General features: G+C 46.2%; 1 protein-coding gene across 4 annotated transcripts in view; it reads left to right on the forward strand.

Annotated features, from left to right (window-relative positions):
• Nucleotides 1–23,256, forward strand: part of CHD7 (chromodomain helicase DNA binding protein 7) — a 189,623-nt gene extending 166,367 nt beyond the window's left edge. For 3 of the 4 annotated variants that reach the window (XM_045050025.1, XM_045050026.1, XM_045050030.1), the window contains 16 exons: nucleotides 111–270; nucleotides 5,054–5,143; nucleotides 5,601–5,704; nucleotides 7,065–7,194; nucleotides 7,587–7,659; nucleotides 7,817–7,874; nucleotides 8,554–8,782; nucleotides 9,035–9,243; nucleotides 9,369–10,040; nucleotides 10,947–11,107; nucleotides 13,743–13,970; nucleotides 14,195–14,638; nucleotides 18,025–18,246; nucleotides 19,526–19,666; nucleotides 19,859–19,963; nucleotides 21,244–23,256. In XM_045050025.1, the coding sequence (XP_044905960.1) occupies nucleotides 111–270; nucleotides 5,054–5,143; nucleotides 5,601–5,704; nucleotides 7,065–7,194; nucleotides 7,587–7,659; nucleotides 7,817–7,874; nucleotides 8,554–8,782; nucleotides 9,035–9,243; nucleotides 9,369–10,040; nucleotides 10,947–11,107; nucleotides 13,743–13,970; nucleotides 14,195–14,638; nucleotides 18,025–18,246; nucleotides 19,526–19,666; nucleotides 19,859–19,963; nucleotides 21,244–22,179 (3,962 nt within the window). In that variant the 3' untranslated portion in view covers nucleotides 22,180–23,256. The remainder of the gene's footprint in view (nucleotides 1–110; nucleotides 271–5,053; nucleotides 5,144–5,600; nucleotides 5,705–7,064; nucleotides 7,195–7,586; nucleotides 7,660–7,816; nucleotides 7,875–8,553; nucleotides 8,783–9,034; nucleotides 9,244–9,368; nucleotides 10,041–10,946; nucleotides 11,108–13,742; nucleotides 13,971–14,194; nucleotides 14,639–18,024; nucleotides 18,247–19,525; nucleotides 19,667–19,858; nucleotides 19,964–21,243) is intronic. The other variant, XM_045050027.1, reaches the window with a different exon arrangement.
• The last annotated feature ends 1,855 nt before the right edge of the window (nucleotides 23,257–25,111 follow it).

A 25,111-nucleotide genomic window follows, 5' to 3' on the forward strand; every position in this document is an offset into this window, starting at 1 on the left:
CCCTGCCACACGTGTGGGGAAATGTCCGAGTCTGACACTGTAATTGGGGTTGTACAAAACTTTTGTTGCTGTTGTTGCTGTTATTATGATTGTTATTGTTACGACTCTAGGTTTATCGGCCCCGGTGCCCAGGGGAAGGAAAGGAAAGAAGGTGAAAGCCCAGAGCACCCATCCGGTGGTGCAGGACGCCGACTGGCTGGCGGGTTGCAACCCGGATGCCTTGTTCCAGGAGGACAGCTACAAGAAACACCTGAAGCACCACTGCAACAAGTACGTTGCCAAAGGGTGTGTGACATTGACCGCTGAGCTGTAATACTGTGTGGCTACAACTTTAGCACGTGTCCTTGTTTCTAACGTATGTTTTTGAGAGAGAGAAAGAGAGCGCATGCGAGCGACGGAGGGGCCGAGAGAGTCCCAACTGGGCCCCACCCCGTCAGCGCAGAGCTCGACGTGGGGCTCGAACCCGTGAACCGTGAGATCATGACCTGAGCCGAAGTTGGCTGCCTGACCGACCGAGCCGCACCCCGGCGCCCCTTTACTGTTTTCCTTGAAACATGGTGCCAAGTCACACGCCAATCATATCATAGCTTCAGATGCCCGATTTGGTTTTTGTGTTGTCGTCGGTGCACGACACAATCTTCCCGTTTAGCCATCTGTGAGCACAACTCAGTGGCATTAATTACTTTCAGAATGCCACGTACCCATCGGCACTGTCTATACCGCAGAGCTTGTTGTTGATGCCCGTGTGAACTCTGCACCTGCTAAACGGTAGCTTGCTCGCTCCCCTCCCTGCCCCAAGCCCCTGGCAAATACCGTTCTCCTTTCTGTCTCCGTGAATTTGCCCATTCTAGGTACCTCATAAGTGGAATCAGACGGTATTTGTCTGTCTGTGTCTGGCCTTTTTTCACCTAGCATAACATTTTCAGGGTTCATCCACAGAATTTCATTCCTTTTTATGGCTGAGTGATACTCCATCAGACACGTACACCGCATTTTGTTTATCCATTCATCTGTCAGTGGGCACTTGGGGTGATGGGCTCCTCTCCGCGACTGTGAGTCATGCTGCTGAGAATGTTGCAGATAAGTAAGTTTTAACCAAGGCCTGTTAGAGAGCTAATGTCAGCTTTATATGACCCCACCTTCCACCGGCTGCTTTCAGCAGAGGGACTGGGGAGTTTACCTGGAATCTTTTGCTTAATAGCACCTCAGTCGGTGGGTCCTTTTTTCTTACCTGTAAGCTTCGAATCATATTCCTTATCTTTCCTTCCAGAAACTGATTGTATGTCGTTGAAGAATATTGAATCTGAATTTATGTCATTGCTTGGAGCTCTGTTAACGATCCACACATTAGACTAGCATCAGTGCGTGCGCGGTTCGTCCCGTGCCCTGAGCCTGCCGTTTCGAGAACCGGTCGTAGGGCCAGCACCGAACAGCTCTGCCACTTGTAGCTTCGTGTGGCCTTGGGCAAGTCCCTCAGCCCTCCTTAGGACTCACTTCTGTTAGCCACCCAGAGCTCTGCAACAGGATCTCACCTGGATGAAGCAGGATATAAAGAAATGTGTATCTCTCTTCCAAAGTAGCCACAGAAGTCTGAGCACAGCTTCCCGTGGGTGCTTCACGTGGATTATCCGTTTGACTTGTCTGAGACAAGTAGTGCTGTTTGGTTGGTTTTCTTTCTTTTTCTTTCTTTCTTTCTTTCTTTCTTTCTTTCTTTCTTTCTTTCTTTCTTTCTCTTTCTCTCTTTCCTTCCTTCCTTCCCCCCTTCCTTCCTTCCTCCTTCCTTCCTTCCTTCCTTCCTTCCTTCCTTTCTTCCTTCTTTCATTTCTTTCTTCCTTCCTTCCTTCCCTCCCTCCCTCCCTCTCTCCCCTCTTCCTTCCTTCCTTCCTTCCTTCCTTCCTTCCTTCCTTCCTTCCTTCCTTCCTTCCTTCCTTTTCTTTCCTCCCCATTTACCTGACAAAGAGATGGAGACTCTGGTACTTAGGGCCTCAGCTAGTTAGGGGGGCAGAGCCAGATTGGAAGTCCAGAACAGATGAGGGCAGTGCCCTTGCTCTCGGTGACCCCCACCCCCTCGGATGCCTGCCTTCTCCATGAGGTCACCCGAGCCTCATGTGACATAATTCCCGGGGAGCCCCTGCTGCTCCGGCCTTGCAGTGATGGTGGTTCTTGTCCCTTCTTAAATATGGTAGTGCCTTTGGGGACTACCTTTGATCGCTATCACTAGATTCTGACTGACAAATTTTTTCCTTTTTGAGTCTTTAAAACCATTACCTCAGACCATTTTGGTGCCTCGGAAACGGTTTTGTTGTTATTGCTGTGGCGTTATAGCTCTCCCTAAAATGCTGCCCCACTTACAGCTATTAGAAAACTTCTGTTTCCTGTGGTTTATGTCAGCTTTGGGTCAATAGCCCTCTGAGTTCTGGAGGCACACAAACCGGAAGTGAAGTGATTCAGTGTGGGAACAGTGGCTCCTGTGCCCGGGTCCTAGAGTGACAGGGGCAGTAGTTTTCAATTTCCCGTTCTGAGATCAGTAGCGGACTCTTGTGGAGTCCCCTCCCTGATTAGTATGTGAGACGGAGCTAGGGTGCTCTTTGCCCGTGGTCGCGGGAGAAGACCGGCAAGGCTTGCCGTCCGCTCTCTGGAACACGCGAGGAGTCCCTTTTTCTCCCTGATAGATCTTGCCTCGAGACTTCTCAGGGCCTAAAGTGGGGAGAGGTTCGTGACTGGTAAGAGAATAAGAAACGCAAATTGAGGGGCCTCCTAGAAAATAGCCAGTCAGTTCTCTTCAAAAGTTTCAAGAGACAAAGACAGAGGAACTGTCTCGGGTTAAAGGAGATGAAGGGGCAGGAGAGTCCGTTGCCATATATGGGCTTGGACTGGGTGCAGGTCCAGAAAACGGTCACTAGTGGGACAGCCGGTCAAATGTGAATGAAGTCTGGGGAGACTCATTAGTAGGCTGGTCTGTCGGATTTACCAAGGGCAGACTCCTTAGGGTCAGAGCCCATCTCCCGTGTGGTACCTACCACCGTCCTGCTGGTGCCCACCTTGTGTTCCACAGGGGCACTGAGCTTGCCAGTTGCACTGGTTCGAATTTTTCCTCTAGAAGAAAGGTGACACTCACAGTTAGCTCTTGAAAGCCTCCACGTAACTAAAATTCCTCCCAAAGAAGAAAATTTTGTCTTCCGTCAAAAGGGAGAGAAACCGGGGAGCCTGGGTGGCTCAGTCAGTTAGGTGTCCGACTTCGGCTCGGGTCACGATCTCACGGTGTGTGGGTTCGAGCCTGGCACCGGGCTCTCTCCTGTCAGTGCAGAGCCTGCTTTGGAAGCTCTGTCCTCCTCCCTCCCCCTTTCTGCCCCTCCCCCGCTCCGGCTTGTGCTCTCCTTCCTCCCAGAAACAAACATTTTAAAAATACGAAAAGGGAGCGAATCCGTTCCGCTCATGGCCACTGTGCTGAGTTTCGGTGAAAAACAGAATCCGGCCAAGGGTGGAGAGTGCTTCCCGCATAACTGCCTTTCCTGAGCATCCTCTCCAGGCAGGTCCTGGCCCGTAAGGGCTCTAACCAGAGAAGAAGTGAGGTGCCAGCCATGGAGTGCCATACTGTTAGTTTCCTTTTGCCAGTTCAGTGTGGCACAGCCAGTTGTTAATCCTATCGAAAGAAAACTCTCGAAAAAATTAAAATTTTACCGTGGGGCGTACTCAGGTATTTACAGCCTCACACTCTGTCTATCTAGAGTCCCCGGTGCTCAGAAGCAGACACCTGGTGGAGAGGAAGGCGTATCACGGGGTACCTGGGCGTGTGTGCGGGAGTAGTCTGTTTTGGTGAAACTGCCCGTATTTGTCATTTTGATATTTTCAAGGACACTTGCCATGTCCTGAGAGACAGTGTGCAGTGCTGGAGTCAGGAGGCCTACTCCCAAGCGGTCCATGCTCAAGGTGACCCTGTGACCTTGGATATGTCACCGGTCTTCTGTGACTCTCAGTTTTCACGTCTGTGAAATGGAACTTGTAACGTGCCCCGCTTCACCGTAGGATTATCGTGAAGATCAGATGAGCTAGTATCTGCAGACATGACACGTGGGCAGTAACAAGCTCTGTGAGTGAGTGATGGGATCAGCCAGCTAGGGGACAGCACTTAGGCACTCGTCAAATACCAGTCCTGAATGCGGGTCAGGGGATGTCCAGCAGGAGATGCTGGATTCAGAGTAGACGTGGGCCTTCGGGATTTGCCAGGGGGACTTTACTGAAAAAATTAAGTTTATGCCACCGAAGAAATCCGGACACGATTGAAACTCTGGTATCTAGAATTCCAAGCCTTTTCAGAAACTTACTCCTTGAAAATGACTAAGAACTTCAGGGAACCAGACACATTTTAACCTCCTTTGTGCCATTATTCTTTAAGCTACAGCCTAGGCTTCCAGGTAACGTCAACTAGAAAGAATAAATAATGCTTAATATTCCTTCAGGGAGAAGAGTGAGGACCCACCCCCTCCCACACCCCCATCACCATCTTCCTTTCTCGGAAGCAAAGTTGTATAATCTGAAAAACCTGACATTCCATATTGAGGGTTTATTGTAAGGTAGTAAAACCAGATTTTATATCTCGTTTATTCCGACAACTTCTGATGTGCTTCCAAAAATGGTATTAAGGCAGCAGCTGAGGAAATTTTATGAGATAATGAAGCAGAACAGTTACTGAAAGCCATCTGCTCAGTTGTTTACAAACTTGCTTCAATACTTCAGAGGCAGTGGTAGGGTACGTGTCTAAACTTCACAAGCTGCACTAGGTAGAACGGAATGAAGTGCGCCTGGGCTGGGCTGAGCCCGGTCCCTCTCTGTGCAGCGCGAGCGGTTGCCAGGCAGGCCTGTTGGAAGCCAGCAGAAAGCACCACACAGAGGTGATTATGTGCCACCATCTGTCACGCTTCAAGCCTACCATACAGCATGGCTAATCAGCCTTGGCAGGATGATGGATGAACAGCAGCAGCTGCCAAAAAGCCACTGTTGGCAAACAGTCCTGAAGTGAAGAACTTTTTCCCCCCTCTGTCTTCCTCTCCAGGGTCCTGCTGCGTGTCCGCATGCTGTACTACCTAAGACAAGAAGTTATAGGAGACCAGGCAGATAAGATTTTAGAGGGTGCCGACTCAAGGTTAGTGCAAACGCACGCCGCTCTGTGCCTCCGCGTCATAATCCGGGAGGTCGGGAAACACCGCCGGTTGGGTTTCGGCACCTCCAGGGACCCTCGGGGCCGCATCTCCTTTTTTGCGCCTGGGAGCACGGCGGGGAGGGGGGGGGCGCGCGATGGTCGTCGGGGAAAGCGTGTGCGGATGTGCGCGTGTCATATAAAAAGGTGTGCACTGCATGGCTGGCGTTCTGAGGTGACCTTCAAAACGGGGCCCCGTGCGATGAAGTTCATTCCTGGCTACGGCAGAAAGCGACCGGCCGACACCCTTTCTTTTAACCTTTGCCCGCTCCCCCCCCACGACGCCCAGATGCTTGTTGTGGGAAGGGGGCGTGTGAGCCCGTGTACCGTGTTTGTGGTTACCCGGGATCCTTTTTTAATCTTACGTGTGTTGCGAACATTATGTGAACGGTTGTCTTTATAGTGAGGCTGATGTGTGGATCCCTGAACCCTTCCATGCGGAAGTCCCCACAGATTGGTGGGATAAGGAAGCAGATAAGTCCCTCCTAATTGGAGTGTTCAAACACGGTAAGTGAAGTTTCTGTCCGACCACGTCTGGACTGTGTGGCTTTGTCGTTAGAGCTCTTTGCGTGCTCTTTTCCAAAGTCATAATATTAATGAGGATAGTTCCAAAGGACTCTTGGCTTCTTCCATTTTCCTCTACTAAAAATCTAATACGAACTGTAAATATCAGATGCTGTTTTTGAATGTTTGTTGAGTCTTTGAGAAGAAAACATTTCTTTCTTGGCTGTAAATAAAACCCAAACCATATTTGTTTTAATAATAGCCAAGTCGTCCTATAGCTCTCCCTAAACTTTGCTTCGAAGCATGGCTCCCCTTGCTTAGCTCTGCCAACCCGTGTCAAAGTGGACGGTGGGCTTAACCTCTGCTATTAATCTGTACAAGTGCCTCCTGGGCTTTGTTCCAAGCAATATTTCACAAATGTCAGTGCCGAGAACTCACGGCTCCCCTGAGTGGGATGCAGCCTTGTTAACTTTGAAAGGCTGGGGGATGCAGAACTGGCATGATATATACAGCGAGCGATTCCTGATTATAATCCCAATTCTCTGGGGGTCACGGAGGTATTCTCAGCAGCCCAGCCTGACTAAAGGGGAGAATGATGGCTTATAAAACCTTTCATGATTACAGTTTGGCTTGCGGCTCTACAGCAGTTAGGAGCGGTGCGTTCTATGTAGTACACATCCTAATTGAATTGTGCTGTTCTGCCTACGTACTGCAGCCGCGTTTTGTGAGCTCGGCCTAAAAATCATTTTCCCGCAGTGCACTGTTGGGATCTGCCATTTTCCATCTAGTCAACTCGGGCAGTCAAAAAGCAAATTGCAGTTTGAAAACCATGGAGGGAACAGTGTCGTCTTACTGACATGCATCATCCTAAACCTAATAAGACAGGTTCGCTGGCCTTACGTAGACAGGGATTTTCAGCCAGCGGTGCGAGTTCCTGCAGGACTGAAGCCGCTCACAGGAGGACGGGGCGGACGCAGAGTACCCTGCGGAGGTCATGAAGGAGCATTATGAAGCCTTTTAAATGTCAAGCAAAATTAGATCTTGGGGAAAATGGGGTCAAAATTCTTCCCAGGCATCTCGCAGTTATTTTGAACCTGTTTTTCCGGTAGTGTTTGTGGTCATTCGGCTGAGATCCCTGAAATGTAACTCGGCCCCCCCCCCCCCCCGGCCCCCGCCCCGCCCCGCCCCACGTCTGGCCTGCGGTGAGCGTCCTATGGAATGCTTCCCTAAAACAAGGTTCCTAAGTGATCGTCTCAGCTGAGGGATGAACTTGGTATACCGGGGCAGTGCTGTGATTTTTGTCAGTGATGGCCCTCTTGCTGTTTCTGTGCATGTCCTCTGTGGGCCGGTGGTTATGGCACAGGCTACGAGAAGTACAATTCCATGCGAGCTGACCCCGCACTGTGCTTCCTGGAACGAGTCGGGATGCCCGATGCCAAGGCCATAGCTGCCGAGCAAAGAGGAACAGACATGCTAGCAGATGGCGGTGACGGGTAAGAAGGACATTTAAAAATTTTAATAAACTTTATGTCAGTGTCACATCTATTGGCAGTGTTCCGTTCTTATACCGCGCTAGGCACTGCGTTGCGTCTGATTTGAACTTCCGTGACGTTTACCAGGAGAGTCTGTTTATGTGTCATAACGATTATTTAAACACAATGTATTATCTGGATAATCTGAAACATGCTTGTTTTGTCCAAATGATGACACTTCCCCCGCCCCAGCCCCTTCCCCCATGACCGCACGATTCAAACCCTGATAGGGTCGCCTTTGATGTCAAATCCAGAATTAAAATTGGCCTTGGGCAGGCTAGTAGTCTTTTGCGAGCCCCCTCAGTCTGTTGCTTATCTGTACGATTTAAACGTTTTTTACAATTTTGATACAGGGGAGAATTTGATAGAGAAGATGAAGACCCGGAATATAAACCAACCAGGACTCCATTCAAGGATGAAATAGATGTAAGGACTTGAGTATATTGACTTTTAAGGCACCAGTAAAATATTATATGCCCATATACGACTTGTTAAACTTTATAGATGGTGGCCTTCTCCTTAAAAGATAAAGCAAAGTGAAACCCCAAATTGAAACGATTCTGTTTCTTGCTTTGCTTTCAAGGAATTTGCAAATTCTCCTCCAGAAGATAAGGAAGAATCCATGGAGATCCGCTCCACAGGTAAGGCTCCGCAGAAGCCCGCAGAGCAGAGCAAACTATGCCGCGAGGCATCGCTCACGTGTCTGCCCTCGGCTTCTCCGTGAGTGTCGTTTCTTCTACGCCGACTCGTCCCTTTTGTGAGTCATTTTAATTCTTGTTTATTTTTCATAACATTGAATTTCGTTGATGAAATAACTATTTTTTGGGTTAAGGTAATTTACATGTATTTATCCACCGGTCAGCGGAAGCTTTTCAACATCTTTGGAAATCTATCTCTTGGGAGTAGGGAGGGCATTTGCTAGGTGTCTGAAATAGTGCAAGTTTGTAGAATACTGACCTTCCCTCTAATGTAAAATAATCATCGAGCAATCATGTGATTAGCTCTTATGTTCAAGATTGGTATGCCAAGTACATTACAGGAAAACATCCTCATATTGTCATTCGTGGCGTAAAGTATGTTTCTTTACGTAAAACTGATGAGTAAACATGCTCCCCCCCCCACCAAGGAGTTAAAAAAGAAGCAGTTTGTAAGTTTCATACTAATATTATCCTTTATTTATATTTTAAAAATGAGAGCACGAAGATGCCCTTTCCCACACTGTCATCTGAATGTTAATGAGTCATCTTGTTTTGATGGAAAATCCTGTGTATTGCGAGATTGCAGCAACACATTTCAAAAATATTTTTTCCACTTCCCCAGGCAAGCAGAGCGAGAGTAATGCTGAGTTAGGCCAACTTTACTGGCCCAACACCTCGACCCTGACCACCCGTCTGCGCCGGCTCATTACTGCCTATCAGCGCAGCTATAAAAGGCAACAAATGAGGCAAGAGGCTCTAATGAAGACTGACCGGCGGAGACGGCGGCCTCGGGAGGAAGTGAGAGCACTAGAAGCGGAAAGGGAAGCTATAATATCTGAGAAACGGCAAAAGTGAGTTTCTGCAGGGTTTTACTGAGCTCCTGGTATACGCCTCTCTTCTCTGCCCTTCTCAGCCGGCAAGAGGCGAGAATCAGGTCCCAGATAATGATCAAAGAAAGTCTCAGCACATCAAAGCTGTCTGTCTGTCTCTCGCCCCCAGAATAAGTACCATACATTAAGGTTAGGGGAGAAGGGGAAAAGAATTAATAAATTTTAAGCCTGTTTACTCAAGTACAGTTTAAGCTAATGTCTTCTTGCTCATAGGTGGACAAGAAGAGAAGAGGCTGATTTTTACCGTGTGGTATCTACTTTTGGAGTTATTTTTGACCCCATGAAACAGCAGTTTGACTGGAACCAATTTCGAGCCTTTGCCAGACTTGACAAAAAGTCTGACGAGAGTTTGGAGAAATACTTCAGTTGTTTTGTGGCCATGTGTAGGCGAGTGTGTCGAATGCCCACTAAGCCAGATGATGGTAGGTTCTTCTTGTAACGAAAGTTCTATGGTAAAAGGCCGAATAAAGTGAAAAATAGAGAGTGAACAATTGAAAGCGTACTCAGGTTTTTTTTCCAAGTGAATACAATTGTTTTCATGTTACAGAACCACCTGACCTCTCCTCCATGATTGAGCCAATCACAGAAGAGCGTGCCTCTAGAACTCTCTACCGCATCGAACTGCTGCGGAAAATACGCGAGCAGGTTCTTCATCACCCTCAGCTGGGAGAGAGGCTGAAGCTCTGCCAGCCGAGTTTGGATTTGCCAGAGTGGTGGGAATGTGGGAGGCATGACCGGGACTTGCTGGTCGGCGCTGCTAAACACGGGGTCAGCCGGACGGATTATCACATCCTCAATGACCCCGAGTTATCTTTCTTGGATGCGCACAAAAACTTTGCCCAGAACCGAGGGGCAGGTAACCTGTCCTCCCTGACTCCACTGGCCGTTGGATTTGGCCAGACTCCTGCCGTCCTCCCGTCTGCTCACGCCCAGGAAGAGAAGGCTGCGGGACAAAGCGAGGGCAAAGCGGAGGAGTCTGGCGGCGTGACCGCCCAAGAGAAACCCGAGGGGAAGGAGGAGGAAGAAGAGACCGACGGCAGGGAGAAGGACAGTAAGCAGGGCTGTGAGGCCGAGGCGAGCTCTGTGAAAAGTGACCTGAAAGGGATGGAGGTCGGTGCCGACACAGGGCCCAAGTCTATTTCGGAAAAAGGTTCTGAAGAGGACGAAGAAGAAAAGCTGGAGGATGATGATAAGTCGGAAGAGTCTTCCCAGCCTGAAGGTAATGCCTCGCCATTCGGTCCTCTCTCCCGGCCCCAGTGGGGCGGCCGTGACAGGCCATGGTTTCCTGTCACGTGACAAGGGCTCTTGTTTACATTTTCAGGGTAATTTGTGTCCATGTTCCTCTGGACAGGTGGTGTCAGGTTATGCTTAGGCGTACGTTTTGCTCCGATGTGGCGTGGAAACACGGTATTTCGAGCAACTTCAACGCCCAGAAGGGTGTTACAATTTCCAGATTAAGAGGAGGGGTCAGCTTGATGGTAGTGGTATCAGAAGAATTCCAGATGACTTTAATTTGGACAGATACACGTGAAGGACAAGGGTCATTCACTGAGTAAATATTGGTGATTATTTTCAAACAAATGATGCTTAATTTTAGTTTTAAATCAGAAGTAAAGGGTAGAAGTAGAATCTGAAAATAACCAGTGTTCTTTGTGAGTCTCAGTTTGGTTGCTGTTCCCAACACAAAGGAAAACTAAATAAAGCATCCTGTCGTACTGTCCCTCTGGAGCTGAGGCTTGGTGCTCTGGTGGGTTGTTAGCCTCCCTCCTGTGGGCAGGGCTGTGGGGGCGGGAGGGGCGGGACCACATCGCATGGAGAGGCTCTTGAGTCAGAGACCTGGTTGTCATTCCACCTCCTCCGAGATGCACGGGCACAATGTCAGATAACTAGTGATGTCACCTCCCTAAGCCCGTCTGCTTCTTCATCCATAAAATGAGGAGAACACCATCTGCACGAAGGGCCCGTTAGCAGCTTTAACAACACGATTATAAGATGCCTAATACCATAAAGTAGGTACTCAATAAAATGGAGCCGAGTGGTATTCAAATTTTTCACCCTGTCCTCTCTAAACTTCTTCTCCAGTGATGCTGTGGTCGTGAGTAATGCACACTAACTCATTTCTTAGCAGGAGCTGTCTCTAGAGGGAAGAATTTCGATGAAGAAAGCAATGCCTCCATGAGCACCGCTAGGGATGAAACCCGAGATGGGTTCTACATGGAGGATGGAGACCCTTCAGTAGCTCAGCTCCTTCATGAAAGAACATTTGCCTTCTCATTTTGGCCTAAGGTTGGTGGGGGTTTTTGGGTTTTTGTTTTGTGGGCCAAAAAAGAGTGGGGGGGTACGGGAAATCATTCCAGTTTGATTTTTCAAGTAAGTGTAACGTCAACTTTGACACAGGGTATGAGGACTGTAGATTTTTCTCATGCTTTAAAGTCTGTGCGGTACTTTTGTAACAGGATAGGAGAGGTGACATGAAAGGAAGGTAAAAAGAACCCTTCATATGGATCTTTGGCTCCTTGAGGTTTTTTAGGCTGGCGATCACGTTGTGCAGTATGGTCTATGGCTTGTTTCCACAGACTCACCCTGTAGTAAAATGAAATGTGTACAGGTCTTTCTCTTTCCTTCCTTTCTTCCTTTTTTTTTTTTTTTTTATTGTGGTAAAAACTACACAACATGAAATTTATGAAATTTATGATCTTAACCAATTTTATTTTTTATTAAAAAAATTTTTTTTTTTAACATTTATTTATTTTTGAGACAGAGAGAGACAGAGCATGAACAGGGGAGGGTCAGAGAGAGGGAGACACAGAATCCAAAACAGGCTCCAGGCTCTGAGCTGTCAGCACAGAGCCTGACGCGGGGCTTGAACTCATGGACCGTGAGATCATGACCTGAGCCGAAGTCGGCCGCTTAGCCAACTGAGCCACCCAGGCGCCCCTGATCTTAACCAATTTTAAATGTACACTTCAGTAGTTCTAAGTATATTCACATCACCGTAAGATCTCCAGCATGTTATCTTGCATGACTGAAACTTTATACCCACTAAACAGCTCCCTCTCCCCTCTCCCCCCGGCCTCGGCAACCACTGCTCTCCTCTCTGTTTCTGTGGATTGACTGCTTTAGATACCTTGTCGTAGGAATGGAATCACGCAGTAGTCACCCTTTCATGGCTTGCTTATTGCACTTCTTGTCATCTGATGCTCCAGGTTTATCCACGTGGCATCATGTGACAGGATTTCCTTCCTTTTTAAGGCTGAATAATATTCCATTGTGTGTACATATCACATCTTCCTCTCTTCATCTGTCCTTGGGACATTTGGGTTCCGTCCCCTTCTTCGCTTATTATAGTGCTCCTGTGAACACGAGTATGCGAACATCTCTTTGAGAACCGGCTTTCAGTTCCTTTGGGTATATACTCAGAAGTGGGATTGCTGGGTCACATGGTAATTCTATTTTTGATTGTTCTGAGGAGCCTCCATACTGTTTTCTGTAGCAGTCACACCATTTGCCATCCCGCCAACAATGCACAAGGGAAAAATATGTGGACATTTAAAAAAATGTGGGTTTTAATTTTTTTTTAATCTGAATCAGAGCTTTCAGAGTTAAGACACCTTCATAGGTTTGGAAACTCAGCCCGGGAGAGGGTGGGCTATTGACCCATTTGCTCCAAACAATTATGAGGTAATTCCAAATGTAGTTATCTGCAACCAAAAGCAAAATGGAAATTACTTTTTTGGCTAACTAGCATAATTTATAATAAATCCCTATGTAATTTGGGTCTGTTTCTTTGGGGTGGGGACATAATCATTCTAATCACCGTAACAGGGCTGTCTGGTTTAAAACAAACAACACAAAAACAGTCTCAGTTGACTGATCCCCAGGCTGGTCTTCCACAGTGTCAGCTATGTGAGAAACAATGTGAAATTTTTAGCTGAAGAGTGTACTATCAAAGACATTTTTTTTTCTCTGTATTCTCTGTTATGCCGATCTCCCTTATTGAGTATAGAAGAGTTTCCCAGATCAGTAAAAAGTCTGTCGTGGCAGACACTTTTAATCTATGGAAACTGGGCCTAAGAGCTGTAATTAGAAATTTTTAATGTACACGCTTCAATGAAATTTGAAGTGATAATAGGTGGGGAATGCAAATTGACATTCATTAGGTGTTCCTAGGTTGGTGCCCATTTTGTAATGCTGAACTTTATTAATAGTGACGCTAATGATGTCCCACTTCCTGGGACACATTTCGATCCAGCCTGTGGATCTGAAGCACCAGAACATCCAGAAGCTAAATGCAGGGTTCCATTGTTGTCTGCTGGTGTTCACCAACAATTCTTTAAACTTGAACAGAAGTTACTCTGGAAATATGGGGGATATTTTAGAGATGGTTACGTAATGTTTTCTCATTTGTGTGATCCGGTGTTGATAGTTGAAAAATACTAGGTTTTCTATGTTGGGGCTATCTTAGGACCTCCCACCACAGCAAAGTAGTTTTTGTGGATTTTGTTTATTTACTCACTTGTTTTTCGTTTTCTTTTACTTTTTTCCCACTGGTTGAGTTGTTGTTTTTTTTTTTAATTTAATTTTATTTTTTAAGTTTATTTCTTTATTTTGAGAGAGAGAGAGCAAGCAGAGGAGGGGCAGGCAGAGGGGGGAGGGAGAGAATCCCAAGCAGGTTCCACTGTCAGCACAGAGCCCGATGTGGGGCTCCAACTCACGAACCGTGAGATCATGACCTGAGCCAAAATCAAGAGTTGGACACTTCACCGACCGAGCCACCCAGGCGTGTCCTGCCCCCCCTCCCCACCCCCCGCGATTGCCTTTGAAACCTTTTATGCTCTTTAGCATCTTGATGGAAATATTTATCTAGTGATTTTCAGCCCGTCTTTGTTGCAATTTTGTGTGACTTTTCTTCTCCCTCCAGGACCGAGTAATGATAAACCGATTAGACAACATCTGTGAAGCCGTGCTGAAAGGCAAATGGCCAGTAAATAGGCGCCAGATGTTTGATTTCCAGGGCCTCATCCCTGGTTACACGCCACCCACCATGGACAGTCCCCTGCAGAAGAGGAGCTTTGCCGAGCTCTCCATGGTCGGCCAAGCTAGCATTAGTGGGAGCGAGGACCTCACGACTTCCCCTCAGTTGTCAAAGGTGAGTTTGTTTTGCTGTTCAGAGGTGAGCTCTCTGAGTCTTTGCTCAGTTTGGAAGCTCGTGTCTCACTGGTCCTACTCAGAGTCAAGATGGCTGCCGTTTCCTCAGCTCTTTTTCAGCAGTTATGCATGTTTAGTTCCTGAAGCTTCTTGTTCTTTTTTCTGAAAGCCAGCCCTTTAGCAGATACAGTTTTGGCTCACTGTCGTGTTGTAATTTTTCAATAGGAAGATGCCCTAAACCTCTCTGTCCCTCGCCAGCGGAGGAGGAGGAGGAGAAAAATTGAAATTGAGGCCGAGAGAGCGGCCAAGCGGCGAAACCTCATGGAAATGGTTGCTCAGCTGAGGGAGTCTCAAGTGGTCTCAGAAAACGGACAAGAAAAAGTTGTAGATTTATCAAAGGCCTCAAGAGAGGCAGCAAGCTCTACCTCAAATTTTTCGTCTCTTACTTCAAAGTTTATCTTGCCTAATGTCTCGACACCGGTGTCCGATGCCTTTAAGACTCAAATGGAGCTGCTCCAGGCAGGCCTGTCACGCACACCCACGAGGCATCTGCTTAACGGCTCCCTGGTGGATGGAGAGCCTCCCATGAAGAGGAGGCGGGGAAGGAGGAAAAACGTGGAGGGTCTTGATCTGCTTTTCATGAGCCACAAACGGACGTCATTGAGTGCAGTAAGTTAAGGAGCTCACTTCCATTGTGTGTGCCCACGGTGGCAGCCAGAGTCCCTGCCATTCTGACGACACTGGCCTGTGCTCCTCTCAGGGATGTGGTATTAAAGCTGGCTTCTTCCACTAAAGAAATAGGATCACAGTGAACACTCGTGGTTCTGGGCTGAAAAATTGTGTCGAGCATTGATACAGATCACTCGGCCTGAACCAAACATAGCTTGAGGATTTATTCCTCCCGAGATCCTGATATATTGATCACTCTCGGAAGACTAGCCCAAAACAAAAACACGTTCTTCTGAGCCTATAATTGTTATCTCTGAGTTCCTGAGGCGGAAAAAGCTTCTGCTCTTAAAAATATTGTTGTTTGGGGTTCTGACATTTATTAGATTAGTATAAATGTTGAGTTTCAGACTGGAGATTTGTGCTCATATACAGAGCTAGTGATGGCAAATTCTCCTATCTTTGTAACTGCAGCCGTTTTTAAAATCTCAATCGAAAAAAAAAAAAAAAAACGCGTTCTAGTTTAGGTTTGTATGAAATGTATGTGCCAATGGATTTTGACATTTTCAACTCAAAGGAAATGAGGACAGTGGGACCAAAATAACCCCTTCCCTAATCTTCAGTCACCCCGCTTACACATGCGCTGCCTGGGCAGTGACGAGGGTTTTACCCCAAAGAACCCAATTTCATGTAGTCCATTTTTAAAAGGACAAATTGGTACCAGGCATCTTAAGCCTTATCGATTTGGAACCCGGATCAGCATAGGGACACTGGAGCTGGCTTGTGAACGAGGAGCCAGCACTCCAGGAGAGACTCTTTCCCTGGGCAGGTGGGACACAGTTTGGGAAACACTGGAATTTGAAACACGGAGGAGGGAGACGTTTCTTTCAACAGTTCTTACTTTTTCCAACCCTATTCTTATTTGGTAATTTTTTATTTCTTAAAATTTTTTTTAAATGTCTTTATTTCTTTTTGAGACAGGGAGAGACAGAGCATGAGCAGGGGAGGGGCAGAGAGAGAGGGGGAGACACAGAATCTGAAACAGCCTCCAGGCTCTGAGCTGTCGGCACAGTGCCCGACGCGGGGCTCAAACTTACGGACCGTGAGATCATGACCGGAGCTGAGGTCGGACGTCCAACCGACTGAGCCACCCAGGCGCCCCGCTGTTTCTTAAATCTCAAGAAAGCCAAATAACTTAAAAGGGCAGTAAAAGGAGTGGTTGAGTTAAAGGTTAGAAATGACAAAATAGCATTCACTGGGATTTGCCCTCTGGTGGGGTCTGACTGAAACAGAAGCTTCTGGGTGATTAGAAGTTAATTTCAAAATTCATTACCATGTACCAATCATAATAATGGTCATTTCTGTGGAGCATATGATTACTTTTAGAATCTTATAAAAATACACCTTGTAATCGATCAACTGTGACTGGTTATTCCCTAAGTTCAAATGCCGTTTCTAGGTGTGTGGTCCCCAAAGTGTACCACTAGTGATTAGCCTCCCTACTCGAAACCACCCTAGCACTTGGATAGATTTTGTTCCCTGAAAATCCTTTCTCCATAAGCATCAACATATTGGTGAGTTTCTGCATCTCACACCTCTATTTATTCACTACTGTATTTAATATTTGAATCGTAGCGCGTATTTGTCTGTGGTCCGGGCATCAGGAATTAACAGTGTGAACCAGGTGCTATTTCCTATTGTAACTATGTACTCTGTGTTAAACTTCAGGCTGACTTTATGCATTTTACATATTTTCAGTCATCCCTAAGAACTTATTGATGTCTTTCCTTTTTCTAAAGTCACATAAGCAACCCAGCTCAGAATTCCTAAGAGATGTTAGAGAATGTATTTTTAAATTTTTGTTTCTCTTACTGTCAAATGTTAGAATTTAGGGGTTACGTATTTGGTATTGTGCGAAGTTGTGTGCATACACATAAAATACAAGGAAAATGCTGATTGAGCTATAAATAAATGGAATAGTAAAGAGGTATAAAGGTCAGCAATGTTACTTATATGGAAGAAGACAAGTCCTAAAATCTTTCATTGTGTCCATACTCAAACTGGAGACCATTTTGCGTTGCCATGAAAAGTAACGATACAGTCATCCTACATCCAACAACATGGTAGAAGTTGTCCCTGTGTGCACTCCCTGCCCCCTGCCCCCCCCCCAAGTACAATGCAAAGAATAAGTGCTAAACAAGTGCTTGCACTGGAAAACTCACAGTGTTTAAGATGAGTGACTGATAAATAATATTGTATCCTAGCCGTGAGGCATGCCTGGGGTACTTTGTGAGCCCAAAGGAAGAATGGGAATGGAAGGACAAGGATACGGGGAGAAACAGATGAGGAAGTTTCCTTAGATGTGGTCATACTTTGGTTAAGTTTTGAAGATTGTGTAGGTGTTGGTCATTTGAAAAGAGCTTACAGGGAGAACATGTGCAAAGGCACTGAGGCTAGAGACAGCCTTCCATGTTTGGTAAACTGAAAGTCATCGGCAGCAGGGGAATTCGATGAGGAGGTGAAGTTCGACAGAAGTGAGCTTGGATACAAGGTAGGATATAAATCGGGGAGGGCCTTGGCTGCCATGCTAAAGAACTTGGATTTTATCCTGAAGGTGATGGGGAATTCAGTTACCAAATAATTTAAATAGTTTAGCTAGTTGAACTAGGAAGAGTGCATTTTAGAAAACCGACAGCAGTGTGGAAGTCTGAGTAAAGAAGAGCGGAACTAGAATCAGGGAGACCATTTAGGAATATCACAGTAATATGGGGTGGGGGTGGGCAGTGATGAAGAACTGAGCCCAAGAAGAAGCAGTAGGAATAGACAGTGGGCTGTCAGAAAAGTTGTCTAGAGGTTGGAGTAATAGTGTGGGGACCACCGGTCGGACAGTGGTAGAGAACAGGCTTCCAGTTTGGGCGTGATATTTTCAGTGTTGCCTCACACACCTGCTTCAAAATATTGTCCTACCAATAAAATTGTACGGTTCAGAGAGTGCCAAAAAGCTATGCACGAGATGGCTGCTGGATTCCTTCAATTATAATTTCTTTAGTGATGTGATCCCGAGATCCCTGAGAGAGATTGAGAGGCTACCTTTCATGCATGTCAAGCTCAGACTACACTGCCCATGCGCTAGTGGCTTAAGATCTCAAACATGGAGCCTTGGTGGGCTGTGGATTTCGTCCCTAATTACTTAATTCTGTAGTGTGGAGAGTGATATTAAAGTTTCATCTTCTAATTTGATAGCTGTTCCAAAACTGACAGTGTTTCAGGTAGCTTTTTTTCCCTTTTTGGTCAAAGATCCATTATGCTAGGATAGCATTTTCTTGGGATAAGACATTTCTGGAATCTCTCATCCTATGAGAATTCAGACCACTGTCAACTTTCTGCAGGAGGATGCTGAGGTGACCAAAGCTTTCGAAGAAGATATAGAGACCCCACCTACAAGAAACATTCCTTCTCCTGGACAGCTGGACCCAGACACGCGGATCCCCGTGATAAATCTTGAAGACGGGACTAGGCTGGTGGGGGAGGACGCTCCTAAAAATAAGGACTTAGTTGAATGGCTGAAGCTGCATCCTACTTACACTGTTGATATGCCAAGTTATGTACCAGTAAGTATCGCAGAGTTTAGTTGGGAGGAGTCCCGTGAGGGGAGCCCTCACGATTCCCCGGTAGAACACAGAAATTCTTGGTCTTTCTGCCTCATCTCGAACGTTCCCCAGTTTCTGTCACTGTGTGTTTTACATTAGAAAAACTAGCTTCAAGTCAGGAAGAAAAGCTCGTAGTTACTTGAAGATGCCCATTATGCAGTCCCTTACTTTCTCCTTCCACCAAATAGACATGATTTCTTCAGTTATTGTTTACGCGGCCTGGTTTTCAGGTGGTCTCGTTAGTGGGATGACACTCACGAATGCACTTTAATTGGTTCGGACCAGGTCTGACGAGCACAGAGTACTACGAAGCTGTTACTTGCAGAAATTTGACTAGCTAACAACAGCCCAAGACTTTATTAGCTTCTCTTTCGAACAACTAACACTTAACGCCTTCCCTTAAACATTAAACAATATCTCCAGATGATTTGTCACATAAACTGCTTGTAAGCTGGCAGCACAACAAATCTTTTACTTCCTATGTACTTAGTGACTGGTTTTTTTTAAAAAAACCTTAAGTGTAGGATTTCACATTTTATTTCGTTGAGTTCAGCTCGAGTTGAGTCCTTGCCATTCAGAAGGCCCCCTCCTGCACGGGGCCTTTTATCCCCGGGTTGCTCCTGTCCATGTACAGTCTGTATCATAGACATGAGGTCATCTGTGTGTTCATCCACGTCACTGGGTAGAAATTAGGAAGGGTACTTGAGAAAGTTTCCTTTAAAGATACCGTGACTTAGTTAAACATTTGAAGAAAAGGCTTTATGTGGGGTTACTGATAAACAAAAGGAAAAGCTTTTGTGTACAGCTTACGTGTACAAAGGGAAAAATAGTTTTTTTTTTTTTTTAAAGAAAATCTTAGTTTCTGATAACTAAAATGATGCCCAAACCTTCCATAGTAATTAAAAATGGCATGACTGGGGGCACTTGGCTGGCTCGGTAGGTAGCGTGTGCAACTCTTGATCTCCAGGTCGTGAGTTCGAGCCCCACATTGGGCATAGAGATTACTTTAAAAAAAACAAAAAGAAAGAAAGAGAGAGAGAGAGAGAGAGAAAGAAAGAAAAGAAAGAAAGAAAGAAAGAAAGAAAGAAAGAAAGAAAGAAAGAAAGAAAGAAAGAGAAAGAAAGAAAGAAAGAGAAAGAAAGAAAAAGAAAATGGCTTCACTATTCTGTCATTTATGCAGGAAAGAGTAAGTACTAAATACAATATACTAAATACGCATTTGGGGGCTTTTTTTTTGCAGAAGAATGCGGATGTGCTGTTTTCCTCATTTCAGAAACCGAAACAGAAACGACATAGATGTCGAAACCCTAATAAATTGGATATAAACACTTTGACAGGAGAAGAAAGGGTGCCTGTTGTCAATAAACGAAATGGAAAGAAGGTGAACGTTTGGGAAAGGGAAATGATCTCCCTGTGTGATTTCTTATCCCAGAAAGCAGCATTTTATCCTTTTTAAGGAAAAACAATCCTGGTTTCTTCTAGAATATCTGTATAGGATATGTGCGTGTATACCGGGGAAGGGGGGCGGGGGATGTACGCGCTTTTAGATCAATTTCCAAATGCCTCTCCCCAGATGGGTGGAGCTATGGCGCCTCCGATGAAGGACCTGCCCAGGTGGCTGGAAGAGAACCCTGAATTTGCAGTCGCTCCAGACTGGACTGAGATAGTGAAGCAGTCTGTAAGTACGAACTCGGCACTTCCATCAGGAAAGGGGTTTATACAAAACCGTTGTCCTGGGCTTTTCTTTATTTTCCGTTGACCATTAATTATTCAATTATAACTTATTCTTCACTTAAAAGACATAATAAATCATCGTTTTTCCTATTGGTATATCATTAATCCAAAGCGGAAGAACTTGACAGCTCTGATTTACAAGGACGGTAGAGGAACACGCATTCACGGTCTTGGAGGTAGACTCGCTACGGGCGGAATGCCCCAGGTAAACCTGGTTATTAACAGCTCACCTGTAGGATGGAATTCGCGGTGGTCGAGGTCACTAAGGTTAACTGGGAATTTTGATTTTAAAAGAAAGAATACAACTTCGCCTAAATTTTTTTTCCACTTCAGTTTCTTCCAAAAATATTAATTTGTTAATGTCTGGATTTCTTTTTGTTTACTTGTTTCAAGTATACACTACAATTTCTTATTTTTCTTTTGACCTACAGTTCCAGCAGTCTTAGCACATGTATAGTTTCTTGAAGAACCACCACCATAATCAGAATACAGACAGTGCCCTCATCTCCCCCCACCCCAAGTTCTCTTGTAGTCTCCCCTCCCCCTCCCCCTAGTCCACGGCCCCTGCTGGTCTGCGCTCCATCCGGGGTTTTGTCTTTTTGAGGATGCCCTGTAAGCAGAGGCATAAATTATATGACGATTTTAAGAGGACTTTATATTGAGATCTATCCAAGTGGTTGCACGTGTCAGAGGTTTGTTCCTTTTTACTGCTGAGCACTCCTCCGGTACAGGTATGTGCCCCTGTGTGCGGTTGTCCATCACCCATGGAGGGACATCTGGGTTGTTTCCAGACTTGGGCAAATATGAGTGCAGCTGCTATAAACCTTTGTGTACAGGTTTTGGGGTGAACACAATTTTTGTTTCTCCAGGGTAGACGCTAAAACGTAGTTGTAGTTAAATGTTCCAGACTTTTCAACTTCATTTTGATGTGTTGTTTCTCGAGATAGTTACAGACGCTGACAGCTTGACCTTCACCTCACCGGTAGCGTAGCCTTTAACCATTTTTCTGCAGCTCGCCATAATTCCGTGAGTTAACGTAGTGCCAACAGGTAGACCTTCTTCTTTCCTAAGTTTCACCATTGAGCTTTTAGGAGGGAAATGACTGCTTGTGTATCTCCACTCGGTGTCGATTTTCATTCAGCGCATCAGAAAGGCCCACCCTGAAATTTAAGTTTTCACCAGCGACGTTTATAGCCACTGTTTGCCTGTCCCCGTTTGCTTCAGGGTTTTGTTCCCGAGTCGATGTTTGACCGCCTTCTCACCGGCCCCGTGGTGCGGGGGGAAGGAGCGAGCAGGAGAGGACGAAGGCCCAAGAGCGAGATCGCCAGGGCGGCCGCGGCGGCCGCGGCGGCCTCCACTTCCGGAATCAACCCCCTGTTGGTGAACAGCCTGTTTGCCGGGATGGACCTCACGAGCCTTCAGAACCTCCAGAACCTCCAGTCTCTCCAGCTCGCGGGGCTCATGGGCTTCCCTCCAGGACTGGCGACGGCGGCCGCCGCCGCCGGAGGCGACGCCAAGAACCCTGCGGCCGTGCTGCCCCTGATGCTGCCGGGCATGGCGGGCCTGCCCAACGTGTTCGGACTGGGCGGGCTGCTGAACAACCCGCTCTCCGCTGCTGCTGGCAACGCCGCCGCCGCGGCCGCCGCCGCCGCCGCTCCCGGGCAGGGAGAGCCGGAAGACGGCGCCCCGAAAGCGGAAGAGAAAGGCAACGAGAACGAAGACGAGAACAAAGACCCCGAGAAAAGCACAGATGCTGTTTCGGCTACTGACTCTGCGAATGGATCTGTTGGTGCTGCTACTGCCCCGGCCGGATTGCCCTCCAACCCGCTCGCCTTCAACCCTTTCCTCCTGTCCACCGTGGCGCCAGGCCTCTTCTACCCGTCCATGTTTCTACCTCCGGGACTGGGGGGATTGACACTGCCTGGGTTCCCCGCGTTAGCAGGACTCCAGAACGCCGTGGGCTCCAGCGAAGAGAAGGCCCCCGACAAGGCCGAGGGGGGCGCCTTCCAGGAAGAGGAGAACCTGGACGGCAGCGACGCCGAGGAGAACCCGGAAAAGACCGCGGGGTCCTCCGTCTTCGAAGACGAAGGAGCACAGGGTGAAGAGCTGGACTCGCTCGATGGGGGGGATGAACTAGAAAACAACGAAAATGATGAATAACCAGTACCAGTTCCAGTTCAAGTGTTTAAAACTTTTGACAAGTGGTAGTCCTACTGTTTACACTCACAGTTAATGTTCATACCTAGTTTTATAAGCTGTTCTGTAACATAGTGTAGCAAAAAAGAAAAAGAAAAAAAAAAAGTCCAAGTCATGTTATACAGGTGTGTCAAAAGGTATCTTGGTCATTAAGTATTGTGCAGTGCATTATTTATTATCCCTAGGAGAGATGAAATTTGAGAGGTGATCATGTCTTTTTAAGGAAACTTACATAATGCTCTGCTTCTTCTTTTTTTTTTTTTTTTTTTTTTCCTTTTGGTACCATTGGTATTATAATAAAGAGCAATTTGTAACTGAGTGGCACTAATGGAAGGAAGCGCTGCTCAAAGGAAGTATGAAGTTATATATTTAATTTTTTAATTTTAATTTTTTTGCTGTGAAGGTCAAGATGAAATTTACCATACATATCATACTTGCTCATTTGTTTCCCTTTTGACTGTATGGGGGTTCCCACACTTGCGCATCCACACACATCCATACACTCTGACAATCTCCACGTTAGTGTGAACGTCTCTGTCCCGAGGCGCAGCAATAATAAGGCAGCTGTTGAATGTGAAGGGTCCCTTTGGAAATTAACCTACTGGGAGGGTTCTTGCCAGACAGAACTACAGTTCCATTGTCTCGTGGTCTTGTAATGCACTGGTATAAACAAAATAAATAGATAAATAAAGAGTGAGAGAAGAGAGAATCAGGTACCTTTTTTAAATTAAAGGACTTTGTTACTTTAGCCACAAAGCTAAAACAGCATTACCTCAGCTCTAAACTAGCCTTGAAGTTTACAGACATGACTTTGTAAATGTATTGTTTTTCTTTGTTGTGATGTCCTTTTATTTTTTTCTTTGAAAACTGCTATCATGTAAGATAAAATGTAAATTGCTGCCAACTGTAGTAATGATGCTTTTAATAAAAGTGACCCATGATATGCAGAGATGTAATTAGAGAATGTAGTATGTAGGGGAACTGGTGTTCACTCTATTTTTTGTATTCGCAATAGATGCAAATACAGCATTCTGGCCTTTGTACGGTTTCTTGCTATATCCTCTTATCCTAGATGAGCTGTTAGTAATATGCTAAACTGATTGTCTTCAGACCAGACAGGACGAAAAACCTTAAATTACCTTCGCGTAATTCCACTCCAGATATCTCCGCAGAACCACAGACAAAAACCTCCTATTACTCCCTCAAAAGGGCATCTGAGACTGAGAATACTTTAAAATGTGTGCAGCGTCTGATAATGTGGTACACTAAAGAACAAAAGGGCAAAAGAAAAATGAGGCTTTAATAGGCAGAATATCTAGGTCATTTATCCTTGGTTAATGGGTAGGAAAACACAATGCCGGAGTGTCAGCAAGGGACACAAAGGCGCTCTGGTGTCCTGCGGGCCGGTGCTTGATGCCAGAAACGGTGTGGAAAACCCGTGTGGGATTAAAAGAGGCCCGCTTAAGCCACCGCGTGCGCACGCGTGCAGTCTCGGGAGCTGCCGATCTGTGCCCTCCTTCGTGACCTTTGCTATTTGAGGTTAAATGTAATTTGAGAGCTACTGTTTTGTTTTCACCTTTCATGTCACCTGACCGAACACAAAGCTCCATACATCCGTGCAGCTAGAGAGGAGAGGGAAGGACGTGGATGAGCTGGTCTGCGTTGCCTCCCTCCGCGCCCTCGTGGTCCGTGCCCGACCGGATGTGCTACGAGACGGTTTGTCTAGATTCCTTACAGACACCAAGGTTTGGTTGATTGACATCCCGAGAAGAAAATCTGCCCGTACGATTCTGGAAAAGGAACAGCCTGAAGCCTCCATGTTGGAGACCCTATGGTAGCTTTTCTCCACCATCATTACTATTCTCTCTCGAAAGTCAAAAAATGGGTGGTTTGCACTGGAGGAAAAAGTGCCTTGAAGAGAGTCTCTTCTGAAACGAAATTCTTTGAACGTGGGGGGGGGTGCTGGGGGAGGGAGACTAGATCTGCACAAAGTGTAGGGAGTTTAAATATTTAAAGCGAAGATTTTTTTTTTTTAAGCCTTAAAAGAAGACCTGAGGTAGGGAGGATCTATTTAATAAAATGAGTCCTGAAAGGGTCTTTTTCTAAAATACTGATAGTATTGGGAGTTTTCCTATGACCTTGTGTAACTGCAACGTGCGATGTGACTCTCTGTCAGAGAAGAAAATGCCAAGAGCAAAGGCGTCAGTTGCTTGTGGCCAGAAGGAGCCCTGACTTGAGAGACGGGCCACCAGCTGGCTCTGCATTATCTGGGATTTATTTGTTAACACGGCTTTAAAGTCATTCAGACTTCCATGTTGGAAAATGCATTTTTTTTATTTCTTCTAACGAAATGAATCCTTGATGATCGATCTTGAATTGACCTAAGTAAGAAACATTTGGAATTCCGCCTGATGCTTCGTTAACTAGCGTTCGTTGTGCGCTCGGTGTCCGTTACGTACTGAGTGCCGAGTGCTTTCCGTGGCATTGCCGCTTAATCTTACTTCTCCGTGAGGGAAGTGCTTTTCTTCCACGGGGAAACTGAGACTTACAGAGGTTTTGGAGTTGGCCGGCAGTGGGTTGGAACCCAGGCAGTCTGACATCAGAGCCTACCTAAGGTCTTCTGCGATACTGCGCTCTTCGGTCTCTGAAAGAAAATCATTGTCTGATGATGATTGGAAGTGTTTGGGGCTTCTGTATTTTTACATTTCCCGCCCCCTCACCTTTCCACAAGGGATCTTAAATTTCAGACTGGGAATTAAGAGAAAGCCTGTGTCAAGTAGAACAGCATGAGCTCGGACGAGGGAAACTTGAGTCCTGGTGACTTCGTTTGAATTTGGGTCTATCTTGCCCCATGAATATTCCCATTTGATACAGAAATCAGGTCTTTGAAAGAGAC

Source organism: Felis catus, chromosome F2 (genome assembly GCF_018350175.1).
Source record: "Felis catus isolate Fca126 chromosome F2, F.catus_Fca126_mat1.0, whole genome shotgun sequence".
Classification (NCBI taxonomy): domain Eukaryota; kingdom Metazoa; phylum Chordata; class Mammalia; order Carnivora; family Felidae; genus Felis; species Felis catus.